At 34.6% G+C, this 11,768-nt stretch overlaps 2 protein-coding genes across 5 annotated transcripts; both read right to left on the reverse strand.

The window, feature by feature from the left end:
* Positions 1-525: 525 nt before the first annotated feature.
* LOC104891801 (uncharacterized protein At4g26450) lies at positions 526-7,162 on the reverse strand. 4 transcript variants are annotated; one of them, XR_007273124.2, is made up of 6 exons: positions 6,624-7,162; positions 4,521-6,107; positions 4,124-4,310; positions 3,594-3,672; positions 2,853-2,945; positions 526-1,158 (listed from the first exon to the last, which is right to left on the reverse strand). XR_007273124.2 is itself a non-coding variant. In XM_010677554.4 (6 exons), exons 1-5 carry the CDS (start codon positions 6,626-6,628, stop codon positions 2,890-2,892), a joined length of 1,890 nt encoding a protein of 629 aa, XP_010675856.1. In that variant the 5' UTR covers positions 6,629-7,161; the 3' UTR covers positions 526-1,158; positions 2,853-2,889. The 4 variants fall into 4 exon arrangements, 2 of the variants coding, with proteins under 2 accessions (XP_010675856.1, XP_010675855.1); XR_007273123.2 differs by having other exon boundaries at positions 2,853-2,948; XM_010677554.4 differs by having other exon boundaries at positions 3,618-3,672; positions 6,624-7,161.
* Positions 7,163-9,593: 2,431 nt separating this feature from the next.
* Positions 9,594-11,139, reverse strand: LOC104891960 (exopolygalacturonase-like). The gene is made up of 2 exons (XM_048641676.1): positions 11,071-11,139; positions 9,594-10,124 (listed from the first exon to the last, which is right to left on the reverse strand). The coding sequence occupies exons 1-2, from the start codon at positions 11,137-11,139 to the stop codon at positions 9,594-9,596; spliced, it is 600 nt and encodes a 199-aa protein (XP_048497633.1).
* Positions 11,140-11,768: the final 629 nt, after the last annotated feature.

Consider the following 11,768-nt stretch of genomic DNA (forward strand, 5'->3'; position numbering starts at 1 on the left):
CTTCTTGGGTTATCTAAAACAAAAAGAAATTTTATTATATTCAAGCTTACATGGGCTATGTCATATACTGTGACGGGTCACGTGGCGGTCTGCAATTTGGAACACGTGGCGCTATGCAATTGTTCTCCAAAAGTTTAGGAGGTGAACTATACCCAAAATATCAGTACAAAGTATTAATTAGGAAATTGATGATTGTTATGGTTGAAATATCAGGTTGACATTGACGCAATGACGCAAGGTCTTCTACGCGGTGACACGAGGTTGGTGACATTATGTTGAAGAGCATTGACACAAAGAACAAGGAAAATGACCAATTTCACTTCATTTCGTTTCCATTTCCAAAGCTTTAATGCCAAATCACAGGAAAATGACCAATTTCACTTCCCATTCCCTGAAATCTTGATCTTTCACACTCATTCTATCATTTCCACATACCAAGCAACCTGCAAGTAAGAGGGGGAGAAGAGCAGGATACTAGGCAAACTGAACTGAACTGAACGGAACGAAACGAAACTGAACTGAAAATAAGTCCAAAAGAACAAGGCCTTACTATAAACGAAATCACCTTTAGATTTCAAAGGAGATTATCCACCCGTTTACAACACAAGAGACTATCAGCTTTTATACATTGATTCTACAGAGTAGGATAGAGAACATCCTTCCAAGCTTGTTCTTGCTAGTGCTCCTAATCCAAACTTTCTTCCATGAAGATTATCAGCTTTCATTTGACGAATAATCGTCATCAAATCTTCCTTACAGATCAATGTTACAAAGACATCTTTCCCCCCAAAACCAATCTCGAAATAGAGTGATGTAGCCACTAGCCAGTATACTTTGGCAACTAGGAAATAACTAGACGATGTAAACCACAACAGTAATAATAAGTGGTCGCAGTAGGTCATATAGTTTGTATATATTCAACAAGTTCACACTAGGTACTAATGAGGCAGGAGAAAGAGAGAGGCGATATGAGTACTTGATCTCAGAACTTGGTAGATCGGAGTTGAGACCTCAATCAGAAGTTTCATCGAAGCAACGGTGTCCTGCTGGAACATTATGATGTTTCTAAGCTACTCCAGTTATCCCCATCATTTGTCAGCAAATCAAAGCTCCTCATGAAGTTCAATCACATTCACAGGCACTCCAAACAAGCAAGTTCTGCACAAGATGAATACGAGATTATATTTTCCTACAGGCTCTTCTCATGTTATGATTCAATTTCATGCCAACATCAATGGAAGTTTTAACTTCCAGCAATTAATTCTAGCCGCTTAAAAAGCCAAAGCTCATGTTAAAATTTAAAAAAAGAGGGAGTTTTTCATGGTCTAATATTGTTTAAATCACCAAATTTTCATAAAATTGCCACTTGTCTAACATAACTACAAGGGGCAACTCCACAAGCACATTTCGGAATATGAGTTTCCCTATTTTAAGCTTATATGACAAGACGCAGTCGCACAAAAATGAAGACTTTTTTTTTGACGGGCAAAAATGAAGACTTACAATGTCTTCTCTTCAACTTAGTTTCACTTACTAGGACTGATGTGAACTTATATTAATTAATCTACACTGATGTGTACTTATTATGTTAACTTATCTAAGCTGATGTGAACTTAATTTACCTGAATTGATGTGAACTTATGTTACTTTCTCTGAGCTTATACTAACCAATATGAGCGTTACTACAACAAACTAGACCTTACTGGAACTTATTTGGCCTTCTTTTAGCCCTTATCTAAACTTATTGCCTCTTTATCAAGGCTTATATGCAATGGACTTATTGCCTTATGAGCACTTTTTTGAACGTACATTAAAATATATCTAAACTTAAAGAGTGAATGTACGATAAGGAGAACAAAGCCTTAAGCCCAGGGTAAAGTTCCCTGAAAATGGAATACCGAATCAGTGAAAGTTGTTATAATTATTATTACCTAAAGTATGTCTTTCCTACAAGTCCCACAAATTTGAAGTAATGTAGCTCCTCAATCAGGGTATTACCGTGTATTAGGTGCTAAGGTAGTCACCTCTAAAAACCTCCAAGGCCCTAAAGGCACAGGAGGTGCCCTCTTAAGTGCTTGATTAATATATTAAATACTCTAAAAAACTAAGATGTTAACTAGCTAACTAACACTTAACGGATTGTTAAAAATTTCCCTAAAATAACCAAGCAAAGATTTAACCGAAGCCAAAGCATAGGACAAAGTCACAATTGAATTACTTTAAAGTGTGTGGTGGCTAGCATTGATTTATAAATGTCCCTTAATATTTGTATGAAGAAATGATGGCGCATGCGTTAGCCATTACTAATTTAAGAGTACAACGAGATTGCATTATCTTTTATAGCTAATTTTTACAAAATTTGGTTTCTGATATACTCTTCATATAAATGAATGAAATGTATAATTAATCATGGATATGTGCCTTTGCTTTGCCCAAGAGGCTAAGAGGGCACATTAGATCCTTATTCCTAGGCTACAAAATCCACATGCCTTCATGCCTTTTAAAGCACATCCCAATAAGAGACTTTCAAAAGAGATCAGTTAAATACTAGCATTGCGTCTTTAGAAGCACCCCAGCTTATTGTGACTGAAAATTTCATATAAATACCCCCTTCGTTTACATTAGTTGTGTTCCACTTTCTATAACTTTTAAACTGTATTACTAAAGCACTGATGGTCAATAGTGCGCATTAGAGATCACGACAAAGCAACTAGAACAAAACCAATAGAAACGTAGGAATATCAATTTGCTTCCCAATAGATTAATCCGTGACAATAAAATTGAGTTTTTGATAAAATATGATCCACCAAATTTTCTAGAAACAACTGATTAATAAAGGACAGGCAGAATACCTGATTACAGTGATATCTGCAACCCATGATTACTGAGCTACAGTTCAAAAGGATTTCTCTCCTGTGTAGGCTGCTCCCAAGCACGTAAAAGACCTGCTGCAAATTGAGATTCAAATATAAGAAGTGGCCCATCAACAAATACTTCTACACAAAATGACAACAGTAACAACAAAAACCTTAATGTCCGTTTGTTAACAATTTCTGTTTTCGGTTTTCAGTTTGTTTTAACTACCACAAACATAAATACGATAGCCACAAGAACTTTCCAGTTTTTCGTTGTCAATTTTCAAAATAAACATACTGACAATGATACTCGACGAGCCCTTAAGAACTAAAAAAACAATAATATAGCACCAAGCCATTATAGAGCCTCTCAGCAGCTGCTTTCCAAAGTAGCTCTCCAAGCCAACAAATAATCGGGTTTTCTTTTTTTTACTTTTCATTTCGGAGAAACAGGAAGGGGGGGTCTAAGTGGAGCTATAATACAAGCAAGGATCACTAACTATCACAAAAACAATGACTTGTGGTTGTGCAACAGTCTTAAAATATCAAGATTCTTCTCAGTCAATAAAAAGACTGAACATGCATAGAGGAATGTTGTACCTAAAATAACAAGGTCCAACAAGTGAACATAAGGGCAATGGTAAGCCGTAAGTGTCCCTGTAAATTCAACTATTTGTCCAGCGAACAGCTTGGAACTCAGAAGCTAAGTGTTTCTACATATAAGAAAAACAATAATACCAGCAAGTTAAATATCTGGCATACTTAGAGGAATTTCTCCCAAGGACATGTAGATTGGATCGTCTTCACTGAACATGCCCTGCAATAAGTAGCACCAAATAATCAGCCAATTCATTACTTAAACAGAGAAGAGAGAACTATAACATATTTTAACACAATACAGCAAAGCAGAAGGAACACTCTGTATAGGATCCAATACAAAGACTCAAAAAGCCAAGCATGAAACACGAGGGAAACATCATTATAGTGAATATCCAAAAGAGCTTACATTAGTATTATATCAACCATGTAAAACGTATACGAATTCATTGATATTATCCCACTAAGTACACATATACAAAACAGGAAGTCACCAATGTATAACTCATTCTGGTTTATTACACAATGAGTCAGCGACCTTCTAGTCCCCAACTAATTACACACCCACATTTTAAAAGATCCCTTTTGCATGAATAAAAGGTTTTGAATAAGGAATTGAGCCAACAACATAATGAGATCACACAATTTTTTCAATCATCAGGGGTTTATACCTCGCTATGATTTATTCCCATGTCATTGTGCAAAGAATTCATATCAGGCTGAACTGAAGAACAATTTGGGACATCATTACCAAGCAACTCTGAGATCATGAACCCATACCCATCCTGACCATCTGGATTATCGGTGGTATTTTGTGGATTTGGAAAGCTCTCCAGGCTTGTAATGCCAGCTTCCGTACTGCTCATTGATAAAACATATAATGGAACATAAGGTCAAAGACGTTCATTAGCACATACAGGCTTCACCATGAAGAGGCAGTGCAAGGTCAAATCAAAATATACAAATAATGTAATGCTTCTTAAAAGACAAAACAGAAACAAAGAAAAAACAAGAAAAAAAAGGAGCTATTGGGAAATGGGAAGGAAACAGTCAATCTGGATAACATACTTTTTCATTGAAGTATTAGGGCTTTTGCATCCCTCCAAAGAAGCACTTTCCAGATCAATTATTTCAATATCTTTTCTCACTGATCCAGTGTCGTTGTAATCATTAGTTAAATTGCAACTGTTACTCATGGACAGATCAATATCGACTGGTAAATTTCGACTGGGACCTGAAATTGTGGGATACAACATAGCAGGAACTTCATGATGCTCATGCATATCAGAAGCTTCCATCAGGTTGAGGTCGCAAATTTTAAATGAGCTTGAGAGAAGCTGCTTCTCTCCTTGATTCATATCAGATTCCACATTGGCTTTCAAAGGCAAAGAGATATTGGTAAAGCTCTCCTGACTGGCAGACACATTAAATATGCTAAGAGACCCTTTCGTTGGTAAAATCGAATGCTTGTCGCTCAGATCCGGAAGCTGTGAAAACTCATCACTTGGAGCAACAGAAAGCCATTGTTGCTTAGCTTTCTTGGCTCCCTCCATCATACTATCCTCCTCAACAGGCCGCTTTTGACCTCTATCTTTAACAATAGAACTGCACATCCCCAGTTCAGGCAATCCACCAGATTCTTGCTCATAAGAAAACGTTTTATCGGTAAATGGCAGAGATTCCATAGATTTTTGCAGATCAACAGTGTATGCAGGGTTCAGTACTCCTGCCTCCCTGAAAGAGTGATCAGATATATCAGTAACAACACATTTGGAACTCGGGGTCTCTTCTGAATCATTCATGGTATCATATTTTTTGGAGTCAAGAGAATCATGTTCTGTCACACTGGAATTGTTCTCCTTGCTGATCAAAAGTGAATCAGTCGTCAGGTTGTTGCTGTTAATAAGAGTAGAAGAACTGCTCTTTTCTTCATCTTGCTGAATAGCCAGATTGTTCATAGCAGTATCTTTGTCCTTGTCATAATTATCAGAGCCATTTTTGGTCTCCTCACGCACGGCATTCACCACATCTGAAGGTTCCACTATCTCATTATCATCCTTGTTTTGCACCAAAGAAGTCATCTTTAAGTCTAAATCATCAGAAGGTTTCATCACCTCATTAGCTGGCTCAGCTGGATGAGAATTCTGAAAACTAGTATCAGTATCTTTAGATGTATCCTTGTTTAAAGTATCATTATCAATTTCCATGGCCCTCGAAGGAATTGCTTCTTCAGTCAATGATCCTTCCTTCTCATTCTCGCGGCTCCAGTCAGAGCCGATACTTCTAGAGGGTCCAAGTCTTCTCCTCTCCCTCAAATAACTCCTTGATAGGGTTACATCCTGATCAATTGAGGACCTTCTACTACTGTCCCTATCTTGCAAACTACGAAGATCCTGTGGTTCCCCAGCATTATTTCTTAGGATACCATTCTGATATTTGCCAGACAGCACATTAGAGGACAATAATCCACGCGAAACCAGATACTCGACTGCTAGTCGACCAGCCTCTACAAAAAGATCACCTTTACGAGGTGGTGGCGGAGATGGATGACTTGGAGTCTGAGATGGTTGAAACTGTTTAGGAGTTCCACGCCCAAAACCGCGGTTAAAGTTGCGTGGTTCAGAGGTGTAGAAGCCTACTCCTGTCACATTAGACCTGCATCCATTCACACATTAACATACACCACTAAAGCATTTCTCCACTACAGACTGTTGATTCTCAGATTGGTAATGGTAGCATGAAAACTTAATCCAAAATAACCATACTATAACAACTAATCTGATGCATACTATATACTAAAACAATTGCAAGTGGGATAATGATCTAAGATTCTTCAAAATTCAAATTTCACATCTTCAACAACAAACAATCAACCTAAATTAGAATTTTTTAAAATTTTTCCCCAAATCTTGGAGAATTACAAACTATAGAGTGCAAATATTACCTAAGAATCAGCAATTTTCACCAAAAACAGCAACTTTAACACGTAAAAATTAGGGAAAAAAAAATTAAACAGAAAAATAAATGGAATCATCTCAAATACCCAGAACATGATTTGAAATTGAAACATCCATAATCACATAAAGAAACAAACTTTGCGTTATAAAAAAGCAAAATCAAGATTACCCATAACATATTAGATACAAAAAAATGCAGAGAAAAAGAAGTTACCTCATGTTTATGATTTAGGAGAGAGAAAATAAGCTTCAAACTGAAATGGGTTCACAGTACTATCTCTTTCCCATCAAAAATAGCATCAAACAAAAACCCAGCTAAAAGTTTTAATTTTCGCAGCTGAAACTAAATAAAAAGGATGAATTTTTATCAAATCATCAAAAAGAAGCAGAATTTTGGTGGAGAGAGAAAGTGGGTAATTACTAATTAGGTTGGAGAAGAAGATTGACTGAGTGATAATTTTTTTTTTTTTTCTGTTTTCTGTTTTTCTTGCTTTTTTTTGGGTATTTTTATTTTAAATTTTGGGTGTTTGGTACTTTATTTAATTTTGTGTAGATCGATGTGAAAGTTTAGGGTTCAGTGATCAGCAGTGTGTTAAACTTCTAAATTATCAGTTTTTGATCCCATTTTCTTTCTTCTTTCCTCCATGTTTTTTCTTCAACTTTTTATTTTTATTTTTATTTTTAATTATTTTTTTTGGTTGGAAAATTAATTAATTATTATTGGGTGAGATAAAGAGGGATTGGACTTTTGGCTATGGGCTTGTGGCCAACCTTAGGTGGTTGCTAAATATCTTATCTATAGTTAATAAAAATACAAATATAGAAAGTAAAATGGCTGAAACAACCAATTACACACTGCCAAATCCTTTTTTGTAAGAAAAATGTCTTTTTCTAATGTAAGAATTATATATATAAGAGATAGCTTAATTCTTTTTTTTACTAAGAAAGATAATTGGTCTAAATATGAACCCCTGTTAGGTTACTAGCATGCAGGGTACACTAGCTCCAAGTTGGATACAAGGCTAAACAGTCCAAAAGACAACATGTTTAAAGGCTCATTGTCGCCACAAGTCAATGTCCCAACATATTGTTGGAATGATTCGAACCATGGGCTTTATTCTGAAATTTGAGCTGGTACTCCATTGAATTACTACCACTCAGTCAGAGAACTCAATTTATTATTTGAAAGTCATATCACTCATATGCTATCTGTCAATAAGATACTACTAAAAGAATGAATTTTCAATCGAATGGAGCTAAGAGTGATACAAACTTTTAATGTAAGATCAACAAAGAAACAATGTGTAAATTTATCTCTAATCTCCCCTTTCTTCTCTCCGGCCTCTTCTTCATCAGTTAGGAGCTGTCATGGATGATTTTATCCATGTTAAGTATCTTTTTCTCTGTTGTTTTCATTTTTTAGTTTATTTCCTTGTAAAACTGAATAATAAGTATCTATCTTATGATAGTTTCTCGAGCCGTGTTATGAAAATTTTAGTCTTTATTGTGGAGATCGCCTTCTCTCTTGTGGGAGTTGTGAGTCTGATTTGTTGGTATTTAGGTATGGAAAATTGTAATCATCAGTTGAAGTTCAAGACTATTAACATGAAGGTATTGAAAACTCGGATGTGGTCAACATAGTTCGATCAAGAATGCTCTTCCTGAAACTATGTCAAAATGATAAACTTTCTCACTAATAGCTACTACTTGATTCAGCAAATACAAAGGGATTTCGCTGTATTGCTTGATCTGGTTCCTTTTAGTTTATCCTAAAATTATTTAAAGACAAGATATTATTTCTATTTTTGAAAATTTCAAAATACACGTTGCTAAATAATCCGAGACGTATCACCGCGCAAAACAAGAACTAGTTTGTAACTGGTGTGTCTTGCAAATGTATTTTTACATAATGGATATATGATTGTCTCTTAACTTATTGAGTTTATTCCTGCATTCAAACAGTTACACAAGACTTGGAGTTGCAACTTACAACACATTACGTTGAAGATTTAAGAAATGCAAGAGGGTGGCTTTTGATATCCAGAAGAAACACCCTTAACATTGTAACAAGATGATATTGTCGGCCCTTTTTTGATTCCATACATCAAGTTAATATTTTTTGTCTCAACTTCACATGCTTTATATTTACTACATTGAAAATTAACTGCAACGTACGTTTTGGAAATTCCCTTTATATCCACGAACTTCACGTTGCTAATTTCAACATGCGAATCTCCCTACAATAACAAACAAACATATATAGATTATTATAAGAGTATAAAAATAATAAAGCTTATATTATAAATAGCTTACAATACTACTATAAATACTTATGTTGATCTTTGTGAGGGAAAAAATCACTTAAAGATAAAATATTATTTCTATTTTAGAAGACTCAAATACATGTTGGTAAATAATCCGGAACATATCGTCCGGGACACGAACTAGTTCATATCCTAAATTATATCATTTGTCGTTTATACAAAAATGTATAATGTGATAAGTAGTGTACGTTCGACTAATAGTGAGGTCTAATTTTTGAACTGAATTTTTGTGCTTGAACTGGGAAATGAATCTGGTCAGGTAGGCTTTTTTGAGTCTAAGCCTAGTTTATTCTTAAAACTATATTTCAAGCCTAAAGATCATATTCAAAGTCGAAGTTTCTTTTGCTCGAAATTGGGTCAAGCCAGGCATATTTCAAAAATCAAGCCGGAAAATTTTGCCGAAAAGTTTTGGGACGGGTTAAACTAGATCACCTCTTGGAAAAAAAGAATTATAAACGTTAAAAGAATAAATAATAGAATGTCGGAGATGTAAATTTGAACAATGAAGACTAAGTCTGATATTTTAATTTAAAGCTTTAAAATAAACCACAAACATGTATGTTACTATTGATTAAATACAGGAGACTATAATGTAATACTCCTGTTTTTATTTAGTTGCTACATTGTTAGTGCGCGATTTTCTGAACATTATATAACCCTTAATATCTCTTATTTCGTTTAATTAAGTAAAAATTAAAAAAAATTGATATTATGAATCTACACATCACAAGACCACCCATAACTATATTTTTATTACTTATTAAAAAAAATCAAAATCATCGATCAAAACTAGTGATTCAATTTCCAAAAAAAAATAACATATATAGCAACTAAATAAAAGCAGATGAGGTAGAGTATATTTAAACGCAACGAATTACCTTGGGACAATGATGTGATGGACAATAATTCTGATCAATGATGATGGGATTGCTAGCATTATCAACAAGAATGTTCTCAAATGATACATTATCAACATGCCCAACATTCTTAGTACCCCATGTCTTAATCCTTACACCATTAAGTGTATTAGTGAAGTTGCAATTCTTTACACTTACTCCATTCACTGCAGGCTCATTGGGTTTCATACCCATGCTCCCAATACTAATCCCATGGCCCGGCCCGCATCGAATAGCCGTGATGTTAACATCTTTAGCTCCAGGTAGAATTGAAATACAATCATCTCCTGTTGAAATCTTGGAATTTGATACTTGTATTTGCCTTGAGTATGCAATGTTGATTCCATCAGTGTTAGGGCTATCACTTGGTGCTGATATTGTTATGTGGTTAATATTAACATTTTCGCAACCAAATAGTTTGATGTGGCTACCTTTGCTATTGATGAACATTATGTTATCGATCCTTGAGTTCTTGACAAAATCTAATGACAATGACTGTGACACACAGTAATATATGAGATTACTAGGATAATTTCTTTCGATGACTAATTTAATCCATTTAGTGACTAAGACTACTTTTATACTAAAATTAAACGGATTTTTCACAATATACCTTTGAGAAATTTTTTTATTCACCATATACCCTCGATGTTTTCAAAATTCGTCATATACACCTCAATTTCTTGATAATTCACCATGTACCCTTAGTGATTATTGATTATTAGCCTTTCTGATCATTAACCCATGAATTCGTTGCTAAACCTTAATTAATCCTTATTTCACTCATTCACCCTAACAAATTAGTATTGAAAGAACACCAAAGGCCAAAGAAGAAGAAATAGAGTTATGGTGGAAGAGTGATAAAAGGAGTCATTTGTGGTGATTTAATGGTGGACAATTAAGATTAACGATTCAAATAGGGTTACTTAAGGTTTGGTGACGAAATTATGGATTAATGATCAAAGAACTTGATAATCGTTAATCATTAAGGGCACATGGTGAATTATTAAGAAATTGAGGAGGATCTGGTGAATTTTGAAAACATCGAGGGTATATGGTGAATGAAAGAATTTATCGGGAATATATGGTGAAAAATTCGCAAATTATATTTCAAATATTACAAAACATGTAAATTACAAAAGTTTCCAACCATAGATTAAAAAAAAAGACTTCATAGTTATAGAGAAGTTACTATTGGAAGGGAGTTAACGTTGCCATCTTCTATCATCTTCAACCATGATTTTGAGCCTTGCCCATCAAAAATACCACCACCATAGATTGTTAAGTTATCAACATATTTAAATTCTAGCCAATAAGCAATCTTAATGTTGTTGTTATGGGCCTTAAGAACACCTATGTGGTGGATATTTATTGGGCCCATACATGGCCCAACAAGTAATAAGTTTCTTAACAAGTAGGTCCCACGAGGTATCTCAATTACCGTTTTGCCCTTCCATTTGCATGCCAAATTCCACGAGCTCATGAATGCCTGCAAGTTGAGACCATTCATTTCTTAATAAGGTTATCGGGTTATGATTTTTGATAGAGTATAAATCTATTTATGGGGTCTCAACCATCAGATTAAACTTTTGGTTGAGTTGATCATTTGACATGGTATTAGAGCAAGTGTGACAAAAAGGTCACGAGTTCGAATCTCATCACCCCTCCTATCTCAGTGGAATATTTAGCGCCAAGTATGAGAAAGACAATGCTGCATCCACACTTCAAACCCATTTGACAATTTTGAACTGGAATAAAAGGCAGAATTATCAAAGGAATGGTGTCACGTAACACTCCTATCAAGTGTTTCATATATATTGAACACATGACCTTGAAATGAAATGTGAAAGTTCAACCACGAATCCAGTTTAAGTTCAATGCTTAATGTTTCAAAGTAAAACATAATAAATTCTATAATTATACATAATTATAAAGACATAAACAACTATTTGATTTCTAAGACTTATATTAAGTAGTAACATTTCTCTTGCCCTAATTTCATTGAAATCGTTATTTTTATCCTCATTTACTTAAATTTTTTTTTCAACAACTTATCAAGCCATAACGTTCATTTTTCAATTTCGCACTAGATAGAATATTACGAAAAGCTAATAAATTCAATTATAAAATTTTGTGAAT

This window comes from Beta vulgaris, chromosome 4 (assembly GCF_026745355.1).
Source record: "Beta vulgaris subsp. vulgaris cultivar EL10 chromosome 4, EL10.2, whole genome shotgun sequence".
Classification (NCBI taxonomy): Eukaryota; Viridiplantae; Streptophyta; class Magnoliopsida; order Caryophyllales; family Amaranthaceae; genus Beta; species Beta vulgaris.